Raw genomic sequence first — 24967 nt, 5'->3', positions numbered from 1 at the left:
TAAAGGCAGATCCAGGGTTTACTAATGAGTTTTCCTAACTCCAAAGCCCAGTTCCTAATCTTTAGCTAGGCAGCTTGCCCTGAAATGACAAGTATGTTGGTAACACAGGTGTTCTTCTACTGAGTAACCCCATTGTAAGTTTCTGCTATTAGCAAATTAACTTATTGAGTCTGAATGGATGAAAAGATTATATAATTACAATAATCTGCTACACAAATTCATAAACTGAAAGAGATGAGTCACACTATTCACCTTAACAAGACAAACAATTCTGAATACTGCCAACCTGGGGACAGGGAGGGGGACTACTTTCCAAGTAAATTGCAAAATTCTGAGAAAAAAAGTTGACACATAGCCAAGGAAGTCCATTCAAAGCATTTTTTATTTGCTATAAGAATATAATCTTTCATTTTCTGCTTGTAAAACATAGTAGGCATTTATAAGCAATGTAGACTCTCCATATGTGAATGTTTATTAAACTAAAATTTTAGCAAAGATTGAAAAAAATCACATCTTAAGAGAAAAAAAAAACACAGAAAGAACAAACATCCTTACCACCCTACCCTCAATCAACCATGAAAAAGAAGCCCCACTGAGGCCTGAAACCTAAGTCAGGAAGTTTTAAGAGACAGGAAAGGTCCCCCAAACCTTGTCAGTGTGTAGTCAAAGTGGCTCTTTGCATTCTGCATGAAAGTTTCTGCATAGTACCAAGTAGGCATTACCTGTGAGTTAAACTAATCCAGATGGAGGTACACTTCCAAGCTGCAGACAGCTTTTCTTGCTCAAATACTGGGTAGGGAACTAAGAATTGTGATTGTCTCCCATAACAAAAAGTCACAGTGATTTCTCGCTTGTATAACAATTATCTGAACAAACTACATTATATATGAGCTGCCCAACGTTATCAGTGCTCACTGGATGCTGGAGCGTACTTCTTGGATAATTATGGTCTGTGGAAATGAACTAAACTCTCTAATCAAAGCCAAGATTCTGTGACTATCACAAAAGGCTCCTTGCTTCCCTAAACATGGAGTGTCCTGTACTAAAGCTTCTCTCTACCTATAGTCAGCAGGTGTGGCAATAGCTTCCTGAAACCCACAGACCATCTCCATCATAAAAGTAGTAGGTTAAACAAACTGAGACTTGAAAATGTCACACAGAAAGCCCAAGGACCCAACGCAAGTCTCAGGCAGAGCAGGCTTGTCTTAAAACCAACGGAACCTTCGGATGCTATCTCCAGGTGTGAGAATTCCCTTGCATCTCTATGATTTTAGTCTCAAAGTAAAACATCTTGGTAAAGTCATAGAAAAGCTAACAATGGCGTGCCAACAAGAGGTGACTTAGAAAGATTTCTGTCCCACCACCAGTGAGGAGAGCAGGTGGGAACCTCAAAGGCTTTGGGTGGGCAGTCTGTGGACTAGATGAGCTAAAGTTTAATTGAAAGGCATCTCTAAAGTCTGGGAGGCAAAGCTGGAAATGAGGAAATAACTTTAGGTTTATCAGTTTACAGCTTCCTGCCTCAGTTCCACAAAACCATATTCCCCTGTGGTAGATCTGGAGCCTGGAGTCTTCGAGCGACAGGCACTTCATGGATCCCTGGGTACTCTGACAGAGGGAAAGGATTAAAATGAATTGAGCCAAATGTATAGCTAGAAAACTCAAAAGTTCCAAAGTACATTTAAGCTGCTAGGAATGAGATGTGATCAGAAATCAAAATCTCTCACTCTCTCCCCCTCACCCCTCCTCCTCCCTTTCCCCATCCCTCTCCCCCTCCCTCTCCCCTTCCGTCTCCCCACCCTCTTAGATCCATTTTCTAAGTCTGAATTCTGTAAAATCAATGAAGGAAACAACCTACCATCCATCTTTCCTCTAAGATTGTTGTGCTCAGAAGAAGAATATTTGTTTTGAATGTGTTTGCTTTCAAGGTCACACATTTGCTTGAATTTTGAGTAAGTCTTTTAAATTTTAAATCGGTGAGTTTAAAATTGGACAATACTAACAGACATGCTAACATGAAGCATGGAAATCTTATGGGGTTGCAACCCTAGACAAAGAAGTATAATCAATTAAGGAATGCTGACAGTGGGAGAAAATTCGTTTTTTCCCAGGGAAAATCACATCAACTGATTGTCCAACACCAAATAGTCTTCTCTGAAACACATACATACAAGTAACACAGGGACTGAGCAGATTATAATTATATTTAGTAATATATATATATATATATATATATATATATATATATATATATATATGATATATGCGATATATAATATATAAAAAACAAAAAGTCATGCTTTTGAGAGAGAACAAGTGTGTATGCAAGGGTTTGGAAGAAGGGAAATTAAGGGGGAAAATGGTGTAATCATATTTTAATTTCATAAAATAACATCATTTTAATGGGAAAAGTTATTTTTAGACGTACATTTCCTATCCCTGATGGCTATTGAGGCAGTGCTCGTGTAAGGGTAAATCATCTCTTGGGGATGAAAACAGGTCAGTGGGAAGAATTTTATTTTTCAGGATAAGATACATCATTTTTAATTTGGGTGCAACTTACTGCTTTTAAAGGCCTACAACAGTAAAATCAAGTAAGCCTACCATTTCCTAGCTTTTTGCTGGAGTCTTTATTGACTCCAAATGTGACCTATAAGAGAATGACTGAGGGGAATCTCGGGCAGATTTCACTTTGACTCTCAGGTCAGCCACAGTAGTGTCAGCTGTATGTCAGAGGTGTGTCCTGGTGCATCTGGTAGGTGCTAAGGGGCACTCCCTCTGTTCTTATACTTGCCCTATTTTTTGTTCCAGTGATGAGAAATGTTCTGGATCTTTTTCATCTTGATCCGCTGATCCAGCATCTTGTATCTTACGGGATGATCATCAGTTTTCTTTGGGACGGAAGGTGCGTAGGAGCTAGATGCATAAGCAGGACGCTTAAAGTGACGCAAAGGAGGCTTGATGACTGGAGACCATGGAAAGGAAGACAGACAACCATTAGTTTCAGAGAGACTTGACTGGACATAGACATGGCAGCTGTGTTCCTCTTTGACTTGTATGTCTCCTCCAAGCCAAAAAAATGAACAGGATTAAATTTCTAAACTGATTGAATAAGCACAATATCAACTTAGTTATTAACTTTAAACTTAATAAAGACAAGAAACTGCTAGAGATGGGCAGTGGTAGCTGTATATAACATTTACATGTCAATGAATGGATGAACTTAGGAAAAGGTGTGGGGATGCCGGGATCACCAAGCAAGGTGACCATGGTGAGCAGTGACATATCCATTGCTCACAACATTTAGCACTGTGTGTAAGCTTTGGGGACTAGAGAAATGCCACATACTCCCAAAGAACTAACTCCAAGCATACCACCAAGAAATATTTGCAAGATATCTATAAAGATCTAATATCCAATATGTACAAAGAACTCTTAAAATTCAGTGGAAGGAAACAATTCAGTGCCAAAATAAATAAACTCCTAGCTACAGAATAGACATAATATCAAATAAGCACAGGACAAAATGTGAACACTGAAGAATTACAAATAAAAAAGCAATATTTGACTACATTCTACTTAATGCTGAAGTCCAAGACCCTTAGAATGCTTCTTCCTGCTGATTGATGGGAGTGAAAATGTTGCAGCTGCTTTGAAAGAGAGATTAGCAATTTCATGAAGCTGGACACAGACTTTACCATAAATGCAATATACTTTTTACTTTTTTCAATTAGTTTACTCAACTATTGGAAAGACTATATTCACATATCACTTGACTGTATAAAGCCAAGATAACTTTTAATGGGCTAATGGATAAATACATTGAAATAGGCATATATAATGGTACCATAATTGATAAAAATAAATGAGTGATCTGATCAAGCCATATGAACATGTAGACACATCTTAAATACACGTTGCTAAGAGAAAGAAATCAGTCTGCAAAGGTAGTCATACTATGTGATTGTACTTACAGGATAAGCTTGAAGGGGGAAAGAACCCCATAGAACTATGGAGACAATAAAAAGATCACTGGCTGAAACATTATTAAAATGAGGAAAGAAGAATAAATAGGTAAGCAGTAGGAATTCCAGGGGAGTAAAACCATTTTATGTAATACTAGTAGATTCTGACACTATTTGTCAAAACTCATAAACTTTTATAGGAGAGATCTCTAATGTATGCAATTTTTTAAAAAGGCATTGAGGTTATTAGGATCCCAGAATGCACTGCAAAAAAAATCTGACATCCCTGCAAATTTAAGTAACAATGAGCCTGCAGGGGACGGGAAGCTAGAGGACCACCTGAATAACTGCTTATAAGCAGGCTCTAAAAGCAAAAGGGTCAGGGGAGCTACACATAAACTATGCATTCTGGTTGATAAAGTTGCTTCTCAGACAGGGGCAGATGAACAATTCCAATTCTACTCTACAATTATCTAAAATTGAAAACTTGTATATAAAATGAGAACAGATGACAAAACCTATCCATGAAGATGTTAGCAGCTAAGCAAAAGGAGGAGGTTAGCACGATCTAATGGTCATTGATTAGACTTGGTGAAATCAATACAAATTCATTGCAGAGATATTGATGGCTACATGTAACAGTGTTTGTAAATAGGAGTGCTTACATAGCTTAGTGTACACACGTGCATTTCTTTATCAGACCTAGAATAACTGCAGGCTTTAAAGCTACAGCAGCAGAGAACCAATCTTATATGTGCATTTTTATTTCAAATACCACTCTCCAATGAGGGAAAAAAAAGCACATCTTATAGCAATAGCTTGCTATAAAACTAAGCACAGTATATACACAGTGGACTTGGATACCATTATAGAAACATAAAACTCAAAAGTACCAAAAAAGAAAGAGAGAGAAGAAAAGGAGGAGGAGAAGGAAGAAGAGGAGGAAGAGGAGGAAGAAGAGGAAGGAGGAGGAGTTTTAGTGTGGGTTGAACATGGTAGGATCCTTCCAAAGAATGTGTATTCTAAGAAGGATGAAATAGCAGTCGCAGTGAAGAAATATGACCAATATGGCCCCATTCAGGAGACAAAACATGACATAACATAGCATAACATAGCATATCCTTGATTTTATGTGACAGGAGTTAATATCTTGTGATGAAAGTAAAACTTACATAACCCCATTCTAACAGTAAGAAAAAGAAGATAATCCCAACGGGTAGACAACCACAAAACACCTGACTAGTAAAGCAAAGAAGCCTGAGAGACTGAGAAGCCGCAGAGCCAAGAGGAGCTAAGGAGGCACAATGCTCTTATGTGTCTCCCTGGGTGATCCTAGAACAGAGAAAAGAAAAGAGTGGCAAGTGAGAAGCAGGAAGATGTGAATGGGCTGAGATGATGATGGAGTCCAAAATTTAACTGGCAGTTCTGTGAGGAGAAGGGATGAAGAATTGATTAGGTTCTCTCTTGTCTGTTCTAGTCTCCCGCAACCCTTATTGTTCCTCCTGAAATTCTGTTTAGTTAATGGACATAGGGAGAGGAATAATGTTGTCAGTAAGGACAAAACAAATATGATAATTAGGTGAGAAGCCTGGAGAATCAGAGGTGGTGCAGCTGATTGCCCAAGCACCAGGTCTCTCTGCAGGCCACTCCTGCTTTTCCTAAAGATCAAAAGGAAATGGTACTTAACTTAGAGGGTTGAAAGGACTTAAAGCTAAGAGACACTTCTATTAAACACCTAAAGCAGTTCTCAGAAATACCCTCTCAGCAAATATTTTGTTACATGTGGGGCTGGGCAGATGGTTCAATGAGCAAATCTCTGCAACTGTTAGGCCCAATCAAGTTCAGATCCCTAGTGTCCACAGAGAAGCCTGGTACAATGACAAGCAAGTATAGGCCCCCAGTTCTGGTGGGGCAGAGACATGTCAATCCCAGAGTCTCCCTGGACATTCAGTCTAAAAGGAATGGCAAATTCTAGGTTCAGTGAGAGACAGTGCCTCAAAAAGTAATATGGAGAAATAGAGGAAGACATCTCTGGCCCTCCGTACACATACACCACATACACTCACACACAGTGAGACACAAATGAACTATGAAATGCGATACATTAAATTGTTATGTTTCAGGCCAGCAAGATGACTAAGATAACTAGCTAGATGATCTGACTTCAATCACTGGAACCCACACAGTGGGAGAAGGAAATTGACTACTACAAGTTATCTTTTGAGCACAACATCTACGCCATGGCGCGCACACACACACACACACACACACACACACACACGCACACACACACACTGAAGAAATAAAAAAAATAGAAATATATTTAAATAAATTCTCAGTTTTTATTTAATAAAACACAGTACTGTGATATCATGAAAATATTGAACAAGTGTTTGTTAGCAAAAATAGAGGCTTATGTGATTATTATCACATAATAATGAACAATAACTCTGACTCTAAACTTAAATATATATATGCACATATATGTATATGTATATCTATCTATCTATCTATCTATCTATCTATATATATATATATATATATCATGCATTACTGTTTTGCCTACATGTATGTCTGTGTACCACACATGTGTCTGGTACCCTCAGACTAGAAGAGGTTATCAGATTTTCTAGAACTACAGTTACAGACAATTGTGGACTGTTATGTGGGTGCTGGGACTTGAACCTGGGTTCTCTGTAAGACCAGCAAGTATTCTTAATCTGTGAGCTAACTCTCCAGCCCCTAACCTAATCTTATCACCACAAAGCATATTATCATGTGCATAGGAAAATCTAAAAAATAAAATCAGCTCAAGGCCATGATTATATCTATGCAATATGAACATTTGCTTTGATTGACTGTTAGTGTTGTAATTTTACAAAAGAAACATAACTGAGCATTTCTTCTATCAAATCATCTGTCAACTCTACAAGAATACACCAAGAAAAAATTCGATAACCCAATGTTCCCTGGGGTTTTCCCACTAGACCCCCAGAAAGTCTTGCTCAGCACACTTTTTGAAGTCTAAGATTAATATTTACCTATTGGTTTCTTAGAACATATGCTGTGTGCTGCTGGTATAACTGAAAAAAAAAAAAAAAAAAAAACAGAAATCCCTGCCCTGGTGGGCAGTCTTTCTAGGTCTACCCGAGAACTTGTGCATCGCTTACAAGAAGAGGCATTCTTATAAGCTGCTCTTCCCAGGCTTCTTAATGCCCAGGCTGAAACTGCTTGGAGATATCTTCACACAGTGAAGGCTGTCAGAAAATGGGTCTGTTGTGACACAGGAATAAATTCCCCTGTTTATTGTTAGAATGGTCACATTTAAGCTCTCAGAATGCTTAATCCCATGGTTTAGGGTCAACAAGTATTATAGCCGCCACCATTCCCACTCCCAAGACATCTAGAACAAGTATAAAAACATTGCAGTGACCCAGGAGGATAGAGAAGGGAGGGCTGAGCGTCGCAGATCAAGAGCTCAGGCATGGGATCACTGATTTATGTCTTTTGAGTCACAGTCCCTCTTCATATTCATCCTATTTTCACAACTCAGCATGAACTCAGCCAAAGTATTATTGAATTTCCCACTTCACAGCATGAAGGAACATTTACCATTTGCTAGAATTCTGATTGTCAGAACAAAAACTCTGCTTGCCACTAGCTGCAAATAGCCTGAACCTACTGGTAGAGATCAGCTCCCCACCGAGCTATAAATACGTGCATGCCTGCTGTCACCACCGCCACTCAATATGGGGAAAGGGGGGAGGCTGTGCCCAATGCTGTTTGTGTGTACTTTTTTGCTTTTCTCCTATGTAGGGATCAAGATTTGATGGCAAGATATGACAGCAGGGTAGGCACAGGGGCACCATCTTGAGTGCTGTGTTGATCTTTCTTCTGGGGTTCTAGGTGTCCTCCTGAAGGGTAAGTTTTTATTCATCATTGGAATGTGTCTGGGGTCTTAGAAGGGACCCGATCCTCTTCCTTTCAATAACTGCCATTCACTACAGCTGAACCCAATAGTACAGTCTCCTCTGGGCAAAGAAGAACCAAATAGGGAACAGAACCCCACTTTCCATGTGTTTTATCAGCATGGTTAACATGTCTTCCACTAGTGGACACTGAAATAGTACTTTCTCCTCTTATGGCAGATGACTTGCACAAAACGATAGTATCAGCTGATGTAGATTTTGACTCAGGCTTACACACCTGCACACAGTGTTGATTTGGAGGTCACTTTTGAATACAACCAGAAAAAGACAAACTTAAAACAGAAACTATACATCATTACCTATTATTCTTTATTTTACAATTACACATAATCTTTGATTTTCATAAAGCAATGCTCTTTCAGGAGCATCAACTCTCATTTAGCCCTCATTATTTTCATAAATACTACAATTCCTTCCTCCCAAATAATGCCCATAGCTTTCTTCTCTTCTGCTCGCTCTCTCTCTCTCTCTCTCTCTCTCTCTCTCTCTCTCCCTGTCTCTCTCTGTCGCTCCTCTCTTCCTTTCCTCTCCTCTCCTCCTGCCTCCCTTCCTTCCCCTATCTCCTCTCATAAACTAATGCACACTCTTTAGTCCAGAAAACAGATTAAATTTGTTTAGACATAAAATTTATACAGCTGTTGAATCCAGATATGATTATGATAACTGACATATAATGTCTACTAACTGTACAAGGTACCACGCTGAGAATGTAATATGATTTAGCTTTGTCCATGCCTCCGTTCACACCTGGCAATAAGCAAGCACTAGGGCTACTCCTTACCCAGGTATGGAAACTGAGGCTTAATAGATGTATATCACAACTATGATGAAGGAAGTCTGAAGCCTTGATTCACATCCAAACAGACTTCAGACCCTCCTGGTACATGGATTAGTATGTTGGACCAAATTTAGTTTTAATAATTGCTATAACAGGCTTAAAATGCCAAGTTAAAACTATTCCCTTTAAGTATCACTGAACCTACATAACTCCTGTGGCATATGCTGAGTTCTGCAGTACTCCCCGTATAGCTATAATAATGCTTCTTAAAACACATGTCTTCTGTGTGTATGGCTCAAAGAGATCCTGATGGAGGTCCCCGAAGTAACTGTTTTCTTCTGGTGCCTCCCCTCCACAGGCTAGAATGCTGGCATGTGTTCCAAGTTTGGGCCAGTGGAAACAAGTCACCATGCCAGGCAAGCTTGGGACCTTAGGTGAAATTGTCCTTATTGGTTCCCCCCTGTCTTTCAATGAAGAGCTTCACACATGAAGAGCTGCAAAAAACCAAAAAAACAAAAAAAAAAAAAACCAAAAAAACAAAAAACAAAAAAACAAAACAAAACAAAAAACCTACGGCTGTGGTGTCCAAGTTTAGTTCAAGCACACAGAGCAGAATCTGTGGGGCAGACTGAGCCTCTACTGTCTTTACATCACCACAATTCCAGAGAGCAGGACCTCCTACCTTAATCTCTCCAGGATTATTCCTGATTTGTATCTCCACAATCTCATTTGCAGCTCTGTCATCTTTAGAGGGTAGACAGATTCAGCTTTGGCCCTGTAGTCATGTGACATGAGAGCCTTGTTTCTCCTTCTCATCTCAGTACTAGGAATGAATTGGCACTCACTTCAGAAGTCAATACAGAGAATGCAAAGAACCACGGGTCCAAAAGCAGTCAGCACTGGTATTTAAAGGAGTGCTCCTTCCCTAGCAGTTTTTCTGCATTTCCTGAGTTGAAGATATGGAATTGTCTGGCAGATTTGTTATTGCCAGGAGTATTCAGTAGTAGTATCCTCTACAAATTTTCAACTTATATACATCCCAAGATGTGGAAGCATTAGCCTGAAGCCAGGCTCATAGGTATCCTGACCTTTTGTAGACATAGGTTTTACAATATTAGCCAAATCAGAAAATTACTCTTCATCCACACACATTACACGAAGTTGTCTAAAGTGACACTTTATTTTTGAATCTTCACATTGTATTTCATATTAAACAATAAAATGATGACATTTTTAAAGGTCTTGACTTTCCAAAGACTACCTCAAGAAAATGAGAAGCCCACACATAGTCTATAGCTTTTGCTTTTTCCCCAGAAAGACCAAAGAGCTCTGTGAGGTGAAAATGGAAAGCCTGCATTCTGGGAAGCTATCTAGTGATATTCATGTTGAGCCAAGGTTAAGAACCACAGATGGGCTGAGCTCATTTTGAAAGAAAAAAGTCATCTATAATACAGTCATGCATCATATAATGATGCTTTGGGCTGCATATAAAGTGGAATATTCCATATAGCCCAGGTGTGTTATCAAGCTATACCATTGAGGTTTATGTAAGAATTCTGCATGGTGTACACACACTGAAATCACTTAATGACATATCCCTGGGAATGAATCTCCATTGTGAAGTGGTGTATGGCAGTATTTAGGGTTAGAGAAATCTATGGGGTACATGACTGGGTCTGATTCATGCATAAAGACCTGTTCTTGTCCCTCTTCATCAACATTACATGATACAGACTTTGTGATGAGATCTACTGCAGAAAAGCCCATGAGTTTCTCCTCTTAGAAATAGTGGGTGGCATTATGGGAGAAACATTGGCCTAAAGGCACAAAGAACTGGGGTCATTACTACTCTATCTGAGATCCTAAGGGTTTCCTCATGAAGGGCTATTTTTTTTTCTTTTCAACTATACTATGATGTGGGGAAATGGTAACTTCTTTCCATGGATGTTATGAAAACTTCAAGAGGTTGTATACCAGGGAGAATATACAAGCTGGTTCTTTGCAGTGAATACAAAGTAGGTACTTGGTGACAATCATTACATGATAAATGAGCATGGAAGACCAGGATGTTTTGTCATGGAGTCTTTTTCTCTTCATTTTCTTATAACACTATTGCAAATTTATCAAATTCTCTATAAACAATTTACACCTGAATGATCTCACCACACAATGAAGAGATTCTATTTCTTTGCATTTCTTTGCATTTGTCAGATAACATACTACTTAACTTCTCAAGGAAACCACGTTTCAAAATTTATGTGGTATTCTAAGCAAGGAAGACTACCAAAAACACATTTTGAACTAAGCAAGTAAAAAGATGGATGTTCACTCAATGACTCTGAGAAGGACCTAAAAAGATGTTAGAGATACTGATGGGAAGAATGCTCAGACAGCCAGTGAGGAGATGGAGCTTCGTCCTGACTTCTAATCTACATGTAATTAGTAGATTGTGGGGAGACTATGAAATGACAGGACCCATCCTGATTCCTGAGACCCTGCATTCCTGACACTGAGACCTAGAAATGCTTGAGTCACTCTCTGTGGGTGTGGTTGTTTGTTTTAGGCACTTCTTTATTCCATATCCTCTTCAGTCCTCCACGTCTACATCCCTGGGTAGGGATAATGTGCACACACATTTGCATTCCCTGATGTAACCAATATTGATAGTAGCTGGTGCAGAGAAATGCTTAAATGAGTGAACAAACTACTGTGTGCCACACTCAGTAACCTTCACAGGTGTTGCCTTTAAAAAACAAATGACTCACTTTATGCACTTGCTGACAATGTTGTTGGTGTTAACAGAAACCAGCATTTCTCCCTTACTCCTGCGATGTCATCATACCTAGAGTCACTGCCTATGACTTTTATTAGAAAGATGCCAGTGAGTCCATCCCATCACAAGCTTCAGGTCTACAGCTGCAGTGAACCATTGCCTTACACAGTTGCTGCGACCCTGGCTTCTATCTGTAGGTCTCGCTATAACAGGGAAAGGCACTGATGCATAGGCCTCAGTCCCATCTCCTAACAAACAAGTGAAGGGAAGGGGGCTGGAAAGTCAACTGTTTCTATATTCAAGCAACAGCAACCTTCAATTACCCTGTTCTGCTTTAAGGAAAGAAACCTTCCCTCAGGGAAATGACCATATTTTATTTCATATTTTTATGTTCTCCTGTTGTGTGTCCTGGCACACACAAAGTCCATGTTCTCCACACGGACAAGTGGCATTGTGGAAAGCCTTTCACTTAGTTTTTCTCATCAACATGTGGATGTTTCTTTCACTTTATTATTTAGATTCAAGATGGAAACATGAGGCTAATCAGTTAGCTGTGTGCCCATGTCTGTGCTAAACCATTTCAGATGCTTCTAACAAGAAATTATTAGTAGCTGTACAGCTATGGCACCACAGAAAGGCATAAAATATAAGCCTTGATTCAGTCCACAGAAAGTGAGCAACATTGGCCAACTCTCACTGGAAACTGCAAGTGAAAGTCAGTTGCATAACCAGGTCATTGGTCATTTTGGGACTTACTTGAAAGAATCCTTCATGCCAGAGATATAAGGCCTTAAAGTCACAGGTGGAGAAATCATCTAAACCCCCCACATAAGGTGAGTTTATGAAAAGGTGGCTCCAAGTGTGCAGAAGTTACCTCCAGCCTTTTCTTGAATCTCCCAGGAATGAGAACAGGCTTGCCAGTGGCCAATAATTACTTTGGGCAAGCTATTAACGTGTTCATGCCTCAGTTACCTGAAGTGTTAAAGAAGATGCTACAGCCAAAGTCCTCAGAAAATTATCAGGGTTTAATATATGTTATTAACAGCATTTTCCCTTATGTCTGTAGGTTTAAAATACATATAAAAGTACTTGTCTTTAAAAAGCTGGATTAGGGAGAGCAAAACTCACCAACTGAAGTTTAATACTCAATAACTTACAATACATGTAGATTTTGTTTGGGGAAAAGAAATATAAATTTTCCACATTGTCTTCAGACCTTGGGGATGGTCAGGTTTCTTCCAAGAAAGTTTCTGGATGATGTTTTATCCGTAGTCTCCTGCAACAGGACACAGAACAATATTATTGGGAGATGGATAGCATTTGGCCCAGAAATTCTTTCTATAGCAGGCAGCAGAGTTCAGAAGCAGAGCCACATCTATTGCATCTATTGTACATGCTGCAGTTTGTGCAAGGAGCAGTCAGCTATATCTGCATCAGCAACGACTAGGTACTGTACCTTTCCTCTAAGATCACTTCAGGAGGCACCTGGGAAGCTGCTCAGAAGTCATTGCTTTGGATGGGTGACAGTTATGGCTGATAGTTGTGGTAAAACTTCAGGCAAAAGCCAACAGTTACCCAGTTCTCCACCATGGATGTTCCCCACCCCTAAAGTCCATGAAATTGCCATTCAAAATGCCACTGGACAACAAATAAATTAGGCTCTAGGGAAAGAAAATCCTTTCGGTATGTGCTAGTCTTTCCAATGCAAGTTCCATTCAGGTTTAGATGTGCAAGGGTTCCAGATGATGACCCCAAGCAGCTTTCTTGTGCTGAAGCTGAAAGGTGATCCTGTTAGTTAACTGCAGAACTTTATAGTCCTTTAATGAAATGATCACGGTAGCCTTCTGACAAACAACTTCCAGAGCTTCTCAAAAGACCTATCCCCTCATATCCCAACCACATCCAAAGATTAGAACAGAAAAATGTCAAAGTTCATAGAGCACATGTTAAAGTAGCAACATGAATGATCGATTATTTTTGCAAAACAGCCATAGCTTTACATAAAGTCATTTTTTTAAACACATGGAAAAGTATACCAAAATCAAGCTAGCAAAATTAGTACCTATACTCTCCATGCAGCTTAATGAAATCGATGTTTTAAACATTTTAAAGAGATAAAATGGGAGCTGGGAATGTGGTCAGTGGGTAAAGTGCTGGCTGCACAAGCCTGAAGACTCGAGTTCAGACCACTAGCATCAATGTGAAGAAAGATGTGGTGGTTTATTCTTGTAAACCTAGTGCTAAGGATGCCTCCAAAGGGATGTCTAGGGCTTGGTGGTTAGCTTTTCTAGCTCAGTTAGTAAGTTCCAGGTTCAGTGAGAAACCCTATCTCAAAAAGTAAGGTAGAAAGAGATAAAGGAAAACACCCAACATTAACTTTATCCACACAAGAGCTTAAACACAGGTAGGACTTAGTACTTCTTCTCCATCACATCCCTTTACCTCTCCAAAGCCATCAGCTAGAATTTCTTTATTCCTGTGCATATGTGCATGGTATTACATTTATAGTCATAAGATAATATTTCTCTATGTTTTAAAATAAGAAAAATCATTCTAGAGGTTATTACCTTTTAGTGACTTGTTTTTCTTGCCCAACATCATGTAATATACTATGTATAAACAGTCTTGTAGCAACAAGACTAGAAAATAATTACTACAGAAAAATGATTAAATAACATGTGTCATATTTGTACAGTAGACTTATGTATAGATGGTCTCCAAAAAGCCAGCTCTGTATTCGGATAGAGCTTCCTTTACCAAACACAAATGGAATATGACTATAGTACCAATGCATACCAATACACAAATGTAAAAGTGGGATGGATCTGATCCAATTAGGTCATTGCTGCAGTTGAAAAGTCAATTTAAGTGGAAGGCAATGGTTGCTAACTACATCTGGGGGCTTGTTTTGACACTCAGGTTTGTGTTGAAATTGCCATTCTGCATTCTTAGCTGTTTCCTTTCTTTTCTCTGTCTATTGACTTCCTTCTTGATCAGTTTTTCATTTGGATGTCTGTTCTATCTTAGGCTACTGTGCCACAGTGACTGCTGGGTGGCTTATCAAGACAAAAAAAAAAAAAAAACCCTGACTTTTCATGGGTTTAAAGCCTTGACTTATAAGATCTGAGTTCCAGGTAAAGGCCCACTGCCTTCAGTTTGGACTGAAACTTCTTGTTACGTTCTTATTGGATGGTTTCAAAGCTCCTAGCCCACCCATGTTGGTTCAACCCTTGTGACCTAACAATGTTATTGCAGGATGTTTGATCACACTGTGAACCATGAGATTGTGCTGTTTACTGAAAAACCTGTTTCTAGTGTGGTGTGGCTCAGCCTTAGCACAGACCTTTAATTCCTCTGGCTGGGATATAGGCACTCCTATAGTACACACTTTTAATCACAAGCAACCAAGGAAAAATTAGTTTGTAGAAGGAAGCATCCACGTTTGAAAGGGATGTCTAACTGAGAGGCACACAAAGTGAAGAATCAAAGAAAGATTTGACAGAACAGAATATACCCAGTTTTTACTAGAAGACAGAGAATAAAGAGGTTACTTAAGAGAGAAGAATTCAGAGAAAGAAAAGGAGAGGAGGCAGTTTTACTGGGAAAGTTTTACAGAGATAGGCTGCAGAGAGAGAACAAACTAGACACAGGTGACGACAGAACCATCCAGAGAATGAAAGGGAACCAGAAGATTAGAACAAATTACCAGAGTTAGTTTGAGACCAAGCAGAGCAAAAAGTCAGAGGCCAAGAAAGAAGACAGATTGAATCAGTCAGCCTGGAGCCAGAACAGCTGAGTTGAATCAGCCATCCATAGACCAGAAAGAAGTAGGAAGGGGTGACCTTATTTAGCAGCAAGTCTAAGAGACTGAAAACATTCTAGGCCTAGATTAGATTGTATGGAGGCTAGAAGCTTCCAGGACTCAGCCTAGGTCACCAGATGGAGGCAGTAAGCCTCTGAGATGACAATTACATCAGGAGAATAAAAGATAGTTTTACACATTTCCTACCATCCTATTGTAGATTAGGCTCCAACACATGGAATTGGGGCAGGACCCAAAAATTCAGTTCATAAAAATACTATACATTATATTTTAACTATTTCACTGATGATCTTTTGTGTTAGAAAGTCACAAAATTTCTCAGTTTTTCCCAGAGAAAGAAGAAATTAGTACTCCCAATTCCACACTGCAATGACTTTATGTATAGCTTCTCCTTCCTGTTTTACTACAGTATTTTTATAGTCCTACACACTTATCAACATGTGTACTGCCATTCTACCTTCCTTCTTTCTGATATGTGCCCCTCAATGCTTTCAGCAATGACTTAAGAATAGCACATCCTGTAACTGTCCACACTGAATGAAGATTAAAGGAGCCTTTTTTCCCTCCTTCACTGGGTACTAATGTTTTCCTCCTGCATGTGGAAAGCATATATCTTCATTGCCTTCTGACATCGACTGTAGCCAGTGACAATTTGATGCCAGGTGGTTGGCAGCTGGTACTGGTACCTTTTCTGAAATAACCATAGCATTTAAGGTTTTCTCATCCTTGAGGTCAGTTTTGAAACTCTCCTACAAAGTCTTTAAGTATGCATTTTGTGGCTGTTGTTGCTGTTGCTGTTGTCATTTTAGGTCTGTTTGAATTAAGATCTGGTGTTGAATGTGGCTTTCTCATTGGCCTGTCTTTCCTGAGGCATGTGCAGTCCTTTACCTCCTATGCTTTCATTTTTTAATCAACTGGTAAATTATGTACAATAGAATTCACCTTTTTATATATGCGTCTTGTGGTTTTTCATATAATCACAGAGTTATGCAATCATTAAAATCATCTAAATTCTGAGAGTTTAATCCCCTACCTCACAAATCCCATGCCCTTGAAAAGTTACCCCATACTCCTCTCTCTACATAGCATATGGCATCAGTACCCAAGTCAAGTCTCTTGGAATATGTCATACAAACAGAATCACTGACATATAGATTTTTGTATGGCTTCTACTGAGAGAAGTGTTCTCAAGGATCTTCAGAATGTATCAGCAGTTCATTCATTTGGAATAGATGCGAGATTTTGTTAATACATTTTTCAGTTTCTGGGAATGTAGATGGGTTTCCACATTGGACTACTATGGGAAACTTTATTGTGAATATGTGATAACAAAGTTTCCTATGAAAATTGCTTTCAATTCTCTAGCATACGAATCTAGAATTCCTGGGTCATTTGATTGCAGTCTAAGCTGGCTGGAACTTGCTATTGAGTCTGGGTTGCTGTCCAACTTGATCCCTCTTACTCTGCCCCACATATGCCAACCAGCATACACCAGAATACTTGGATACATTTAACTTTTTAACAAATTGTAAAAATTTCCCAAAGGGCTCTGTTACTGTCCAGCACTGAGGAAGGATTCCAGTTTCTCCTCATCTTTATTTAAATGTCATTGTTTGCCTTTTTTTCCTGCCATCCACCTCATTTGAAGTCAGATCCCACCAAGTTTGAACTATATTTCCCTGACTAAGGATGCTGGTTGGTCATCTAGTTATACATTCATTGGTCATTTGAAGTTCTGTGAGAAGCTGCTTGTTCTTCTCCTTGTCCATTCGTGAGCTTGGCTCTTGGGCTTTGACTGTTGAGCTTCTCAAGTCCACTGTAAGTTCTAGAAACTAACCCCTACTCAAACATATCATTTGCTGATATTTTTCCTATTGCTCAATTTGCCTTTAAACACAGTTGGTAATATGAGTTGCCCCAAAGTATATTATTTTGATAAGGCCCCATTTACCTGTCACTTCTTACGTTATCACTGCAAATCCTGTGTTTTGTGTTCTGTGCTTCTTTCCATTTTGCCTGCCCTGCCCCCCATGATAGCTCTACATCCTGTCTAGGGTTTGTAGTTACTTTCATTTGATCCTTTAAATATTCTGCCAGGGAAGGGCTTATGAGGATGCTTTGTTTCTAAAGCCCCAAGTCATAGTTGGAGGATTAGAAATTCACTTCCAGTGCTGGCCTTGTCTGATAAGAAGGCACATGACTGTTTGCCCATTGGTCAGTAGCTCCAAACAAAGGCCACCAGCTGAGATTTTACCTTTCTTGTCCCTGTCTTATATTCTGACTAGGTCCCTATTATATCAGGCCTGCAACAACATCAGTCCTGTGGTGAACCTTGTGTAAGTCCCTTTTGTTTCTCCTTCCCAGAGCTGTTTGTCTCTTACACTGCCTTTCAAGACTTTAATTCTTCTTTTTTTTTATTTATATTTTCGAGACATGGTTTCTCTGTGTAGTCCTGGCTATCCTGGAACTCACTCTGTAGACCAGGCTGGCTTTGAACTCAGAAATCTGCCTCTGCCTCCCAAGTGCTTGGATTAAAGGTGTGCCAGGCTCATTTTCCTATTTTGTCTATTTCTGCATGTGTTTGAAGCAGAGGAGTCTATACCAAGGAATGAACATCTCAGGTTATCCTGACCAGAATTCACAAGAAGAGTTTCATCACTTAATGACTGAATCAAGTAGCCTGTAGCTGATTGGTGTGATCATACTCAATTCAGCCTCGAGGATGGTGATAAGGCCTAAATCTTAAACTCTTCAGCTAGGTCCATTTAAATGACTGCATGATCCATGCTTTTTAAAACTACTGTTTGTTGGTTATAGTTAAAAATTTTTCTATAATATAGCTGTGGTATGATCACCAGCTCCTTTAAAGTTAAAGGAGCTTAAGAAGAACCTAGCCAGATCTCAATAGGTAGCCATAACACCATCTAAATAAGAAGGAGAAACTATGAATAGTTCTTGAAGTAGGAAGGGGTTGAAGAAAGCTGATGATTAAAATTAGCAAATTGGAGGCATCTGTTAGACAAAGTACCTGCAATTGAGTCATGCATTTTGACACATAGGCTTTTGAGATGGCCAGAACTTAGGAAGTAAGACCTATGGGCAAGCCTAGACTGGCAAACTCAGATAAAAAGACAAGGCTTCCATCATGGTGATTCATCAGCCATATAAGCCTAACAAGCTACCTCAGTATTCAGCACAGCAAGTGGGTCAACATCAGGTCTGCATACTCTTGTAGATAGCCAGGATGACCTCTGGGATACTCCCTGGCTTAAGAATGAGCTATCTTTCCAATATGCAGGTATGATCACTTTCCACTGGCATTGCTGGTGTGATGTTAGCTTCCTCCTGATGCTCAGAATTCTGAAGTGCACAATAATCACAGCAGGCACATGATAAGATAATTTCTAGACACTGAGGATGGGTCCTTTCTAAGGAGCCACAACTCTCACTCACAGAAGCTTTGTGGATACTGATGGGCATCTGCTTATCACCTTGGCAGTCTGGGGATCAGAAAGTAGAAAGAGGAACTTCACTGTAGAAAAAAGCTAACTACTAACAGGTAAAAGCACTTTGAAGAAAATCAGTGCCACACAATATTAATTTTACCCAGATGGTTTGGAGAAAACTGCAAAGAGAAATAAGTCAAGGGAAACTAGTTTCAGGCAGTCACAGAAGTGAGAAAACTCAAGGCTCCTTAGCAGACAATGATGGAATCCACAGGTCAGGCCTGTGCACAGAGCTACAGAACATAAAGTGAAATTCTAGGTCAATGTGGATTAGGGTTCACTGTCAAGAATGCTACTCATTGTGAAGTGAGCTATTATTTTGCCTACAAGCAAGAAAAAATGTTAATCAAATTATCATATACCATGAATTACAAACCAGCCTAATTTCAGAGTGCTTCTCACAATAGTTGAAATATAGTAATTCCCCAAGGCAGAAATCTAAAAGATAATTTCACATTAGTAAAGGTATTTTTAAGAAGACAAAGGCAAACAAAATAAGGATGAGTTGTCATTTTTCCCACCAAAGTAGTAAGTTGTAAAACATAATATTCAGCATTGGCAAAAAGACAACAAAATGTACAATTAATTAATTAATTATAATAAGAGATAAATTAATATTATTAAAAGGAATCTTCACAAGAATCTAAGTATCTACACATTCTTAAGCCAGGATTTCTAACCCAGGAATATCCCTCATTCCATGCTTAGACTCCAAATATTTATAGACAAGAATGTAACATGAGTATAATAATAAAAGTTATCATTACATATATAAGTAAACTGACATAACCATTGACACATTAGCCAATTACCAAGATATTTGTTAATTTACTAACATGTAGAAGACATTTCAATATGGATAAAACAAAATCCTATATAAGATAGAGATTTAATTCAAGAAAAAAATGTGTAATAAGACCTGGAAGCAGAAGGGATCTTAGTTAATGTGTAACATTAGCAATAAACAACATTTTTCTTCCTATATTTTCTTTCTTATTATTATGAAAAAGGTTATAATGTCCATGTTTACCTTTTATAGTGTCTCTTTCTCAAAACAAATCCTACTATAGTTAAGCTTGTAACAGGGGTGTGAGGCTACCCATGTCAAGCTACTATCCACAGAGACTAACAGGGAGAGGAGCAGGCATTAGTCTTCCTTGAACATACATATGAGCATTATGGGTGAATATTTTCCTAGGAGATTCTAGAAGGGAACTGGATCATATTGACTTTCATATTTGTAATAGTAGACCTTCACTGTGCCTTCCATATGTACACACACACACAGTGTATGAGTGGGTACTAAGGTTAGAGCTGTCAGTCCTAATCCTTAGAGAGATGAAGTAGGTGAGAAAAGTAAAGTTCCAAGACAAAGGGGCACAGATGAGGTTTGAAAGTTAATCTATCTATCTGTCTGTCATCTATCTATCTATCTATCTATCTATCTATCTATCTATCTATCTATCTTTCCATATGTCATCTATCTATCTATCTATCTACCCACCTAGCCATGCCTCTATCTCTATCTGTCTACCTATCTCTATCTCTCTTTGCCCATTAATTTTTCCTGAACTATCTGATTCTCAGAAGCAGATACTTCATAGTCTGCACAAAAGAGATCACAGTTCCACTCTGTCCATTGCTGAGTGGAAGATTGTGTGGGAAACAACATGGTCACATCTGGAAGAAACTCACAAGTGAAAGCAACAGACACAACACTCCCTGATAAGGTGGACTTGAACAAAGGCTTTTCTACAGATGCTGCTGCCAACTCTTGAAACACTAGTGCTTTCTGTTGAGTGTGGTCACTGAGATAATAGGGCAATGTCATTTACCTACCTGGCAAGGTAATACGACTTGTGGAACTAGTGCTTGGAGCAGGTGAGCCATGAGAACGCTTCTTTGTACCTATGAATAGGAAAGAGAAGATAAGGAAAGTATAATCAGGACTGGCAAACGTTCATCTGATACAGATGTCTGGACCTGAAAATACCATGTAGAAGATGGCTGGTCAAGGTTACAGGTGTGTATTCTATGGCACAGAGAAGCCAGAAGTTCAGCTTGTGCCTTTGTGGGATTATACTTAGTATTTCTGCATAGTAGTTTGGCATGGTCGGTACCAATGCTCTTGAGAAGGACACGTCAGTATTAGTAGAGATTATTGATAAGTATGTAGTTACAAGAGATGCCAATTTCAGTGTTCTAGAGTGGAGACTATAATAGTTTAAAGCTCCACCAAGTTATAATGTGTATGTAGGGTGGGAATCAGCAGTTGGGAAATAAAAAGTTTGGAATTTAGAACTGAGCAATCAGGGATTTAAAATATGTTTTAACTACAGCTTGTTCCTGGAATTGGATCATGAATGGGATCTGTCTGATTCTCAGATCTTCACCAGGAAATGAGTAAACAACTATGTCTATGTTTTCTGGCAAAGTAGGGTATGTTAGTGCACTCAGAAACTGAGGAAACCACCGATGTTATGTTAGCAGGGTCCTCAAGCTTCCCGCAGATGGTGGCTAACTTCATTTGCAAAGTCAGTATCTTTCTTCATATTAAACAGGTGAATGTGTCATGAAGAAATGAAGAGACAGCCTCCAGGATAAGATTTAAAAAATGAAAAAGAAAAAAAGGAAGCAAATCAAAGGAACAAAACAAAGGAAGACAGAACCGTTCGTTAAAGGAACACATTTCTCACATACATACATCTTAAACACGCACATACAAATATTTATATATAAAAATATCAAGTGATGTAGACAATTATATACACATATATTATATAGTTATAAATACTATTTGCTTAGATTTTTTTTGTTACTTCATTTTATCATCCATATTGAAGAGAAAGAAGCATGGAAACCATAACTCAGCAGCAACACTTATGATGATCCCTTCAAAGAGTTGTGAAGATAATTCTTTTGGTTGAACCATACAGTGTTTCACTTTGTAACCCATGCTAGACTGGACCTCAGAATTCTTCTATCTCAGTCTCCTGAGAATTGAGTTACAGGCATGTATCACCATGTGTGTTCAGAAAAAAATTAGGCAAAGAATATACATAAGCTAATGTTATTTCTGTTATGAGTTCCTGCAATTGCCCAATATCTTAGCTACTTTCCTATTGCTTAACAAAACAGCATGACTAAGGCAGCTTATGAAAGAAAGCATTTAATTTGTCATTTGTTTTCAGACAATTGGAGTCTATGATGGTAGAACAAAGACATGACAACAGAAATAGCAGAGAATTCACATCTCCATTCTCAAGTAGGAAGTAGAGAAGGAACACTGAGAATGACACAAGTCTTTAAAACCCACAACCCACCCCACAGGGACACACCTCCTCCCCCAAGGCCACATCTCATAAGTCTTTCTAAGTCTTTCACAAACCACATATTTAAACCAATGGGGACCACCACTGTCATTCAAACCACCACACTCAAACTATTAGTAAAGTCATATGCAGAGAACTGGGGTGCCTAGAAGTTGTACTAATGAATTAAACCATGTTATCTTGGTCCAGGTAAAGATAACAAGAGTGATCAGCATCAGAGGAAGTATGAACCCAGAACTGGAGCTGTGTGGGTAATAAGTGAGGTTTTCCTGCTCTACAGCCTCCTGGTATAGTGCAGAGACATAGCTTCTGCAAGGTGTAGAGGCACAGCTTCTGTACAGTACCAGGGACTGTTTCCTTTCCCTTCCCTCAACACCCTCAAGATCCTCACACATCCAACATCATCTCTTTCTGTCTCTCCCTCCCCTCCCCCTCTTTCTCCCTTCCACTCTCTCTAAAAAGGAACAAAACAAAACAAGAATCATGGGGTCCAATTTGTATTGGTTATCTACTCTTGAGCATGAGGCTTGCCCTAGAGTGTGGTTGTCACCCCTTGTCACTCCACTGAAGAAAACTGATTTTTCCTCTTCCAGTAGCTATCAATAGCCTAGAGGTAGCACTCTTGGCCCACTTATGCTTTTCTATGCGGAGATTTTGTATGGCTTGAGTTTGTGCAGGTCTTGTGCATGGTGTCTCAATCTCTGTGAGTTCAAACATGCATCAGTTTATTTTTATTTTTTTTATGTCTAAAGATATTTTTCCCCTTGAGGTTGTCCATAATCTCTGGCTTTTACAATCTCTTCCACATTGATTTCTTGATGGGGGAGGTGTGATTAAGACATTCCATTTAGGGTTAAGTGATCCAAAGTCTTTCACTTTGTACATTGCCCAGCTGTGAGACTCTGTGCTAATTGCCTGTGAGAAGATGTTTCTCTGATGAGGGTTGAGTAACACACTAATATATAAGTACAACAATGTATCTTTAAGAGTTGCTTTATGTTCACATAGCAGAATAGCAGTAGTTAGTTTTTGCTGCCCAGTGTCTACTACCCTGTCCTGGGCAATCTAGCTTGTTGTACACCAAGCTGGGGTAGAGAGAGGGACCTTTAATCCAGTATAGGTGGGTGCAGTACAGGATCTCCATCAGCAATGAATGTTCAGGCAAAAACCACACCTGGGAACAGCTTTGGGGGACTGTTTTGTTTATTTGAGGGAGGATGGAATAGTGAAATGGTATTTATGCTCCTGGGAAGATGACCAGGATCTCTGGGCCAAGGTTTGTGTGGACCTGTCCATTGGCCTGGACAGGGGTATTAGAAGATGCTTTATCTACATACTCAGGGGCTATAGGGTCAAGGAGGAGAATACCTTATAAGGTCAAACAAGGAATGAAGCCCAATAACTGTCAGAGTAATAGGTTTGATGGTGGGGCAGCTGGCTTTATGTCGGCAGGTTGGGAGGGGGAGGGAGCTAACTCTTGCTGTCCTCATATTTGGGATATCCAGGATTGAAGCCTCCAGGACCCTTCCTCCATGGTCCTGAGCCATCATGGTCCTACAAGTTTTTGCCTAGGGTTCATGCCCTATCTAATTTCAAGTTTTTGGCTTCATTAACAATGTCAAGTATTTGTTCCATCTCATAAAGTGGGCTTGGCTGGTTACACTCACGACATTCATGCTGTTCTTGCACCATGGACATATCCTGCAGGCATGACAGAGCAAGACAGTGCATAGCTCCTTTCATCTTTTCCTCTTGCTGAGGCAACTTCACTTTAACGAGAATTTGATCTTGATAGGAGAATTGTATGTAAAATTGACTTTCTTCACTCAAATAACCCACAGCCAAGCTGCCCCAGCTAACTTATCTTGCCTCTATAAAAATACCTATTTTTTGGTTGCAAATCTCCATTTCCAGCTAACTATCTTAGCTTCTGTTAAACTGTTTGTTTTTACAAAATCTCTGCCTGAAGCTGCAGAATAAGATACCAAACAATGGTTTTTGCCTTTAAAAGCCCCCTGCTCTAAATACTTGGGGATACACTTAGGTTCTGTATACCTGAGTATAGTCCCAGTTGGTTGGGATAAATACTTTCAGTTGGCTATAAACTGTGTCTGAGTGGTTATCTGTGGTGGAATTCCCATAACACTGGCAGGGCACTGTTGTAGCTTGCAGAATAAGATATGTGGGTGAGATTAGTAATTAATTTTCTCCTCCAGCAGGATAGATAGCACTTTCCATCACTGTGAATGGCTGTCAGTAGAGGTGAAACTTATGGTTGATTGCTCCATGTTCTGTGACATAAGTATTTGGTGTCTTTGTCAACAAGGTTTTATCATCAAGTTGTGGAGGGTAACCAATAGTTTCTACAAAAACCTGTTATGTTTCAGGTGTCTATGAGACCCCTTTAGCCACCAATTCAAATGATATAACCGATTCATGGTACTAGTGCTTTTATTTGGTAGTATATGATGGGTATTCCTGCACAAACATCATGACCAAGAAGCAAGTTGGGGAGGAAAGGGTTTATTCAGCTTACTCTTCCCATTGCTGTTCATCACCAAAGGAAGTAAGAACTGGAACTCAAGCAGGTCAGGAAGCAGGAGCTGATGTAGAGGCCAGGGAGGGATGTTACTTACTGGCTTGCTTCCTCTGGCTTGCTCAGCTTGCTCTCTTATAGAACCCAAGACTACCAGCCTAGGGATGGCACCACCACACTGGGCCCTACCCCCTTGATTACTATTTGAGGAAATGACCCACAGTTGAATCTCAAGAAGGTATTTCCTGAACTGAAGCTCCTTTCTCTG

The 24967-nt window shown here is 39.4% G+C and overlaps 1 protein-coding gene across 4 annotated transcripts in view; it reads right to left on the bottom strand.

Moving 5' to 3' along the window:
- Window positions 1–364: 364 nt before the first annotated feature.
- Window positions 365–24967, bottom strand: part of Pde1c (phosphodiesterase 1C) — a 575927-nt gene continuing 551324 nt past the window's right edge. For 3 of the 4 annotated variants that reach the window (XM_085840594.1, XM_085840596.1, XM_029478710.2), the window contains 3 exons: window positions 20671–20739; window positions 2792–2962; window positions 365–1605 (listed from right to left, as the gene is read on the bottom strand). In XM_085840594.1, the coding sequence (XP_085696720.1) occupies window positions 2793–2962; window positions 20671–20739 (239 nt within the window). In that variant the 3' untranslated portion in view covers window positions 365–1605; window position 2792. Of the gene's footprint in view, window positions 1606–2791; window positions 2963–12628; window positions 12779–20670; window positions 20740–24967 lie in introns of those variants that run through there. The other variant, XM_029478709.2, reaches the window with a different exon arrangement.

Source organism: Mus caroli, unplaced genomic scaffold (assembly GCF_978045245.1).
Source record: "Mus caroli unplaced genomic scaffold, Mus_caroli_1 scaffold_7, whole genome shotgun sequence".
NCBI classification, from domain to species: Eukaryota; Metazoa; Chordata; class Mammalia; order Rodentia; family Muridae; genus Mus; species Mus caroli.
The sequence above is the reverse complement of the archived record's forward strand: the minus strand, read 5'-3'. Positions and strand labels throughout refer to the sequence as shown.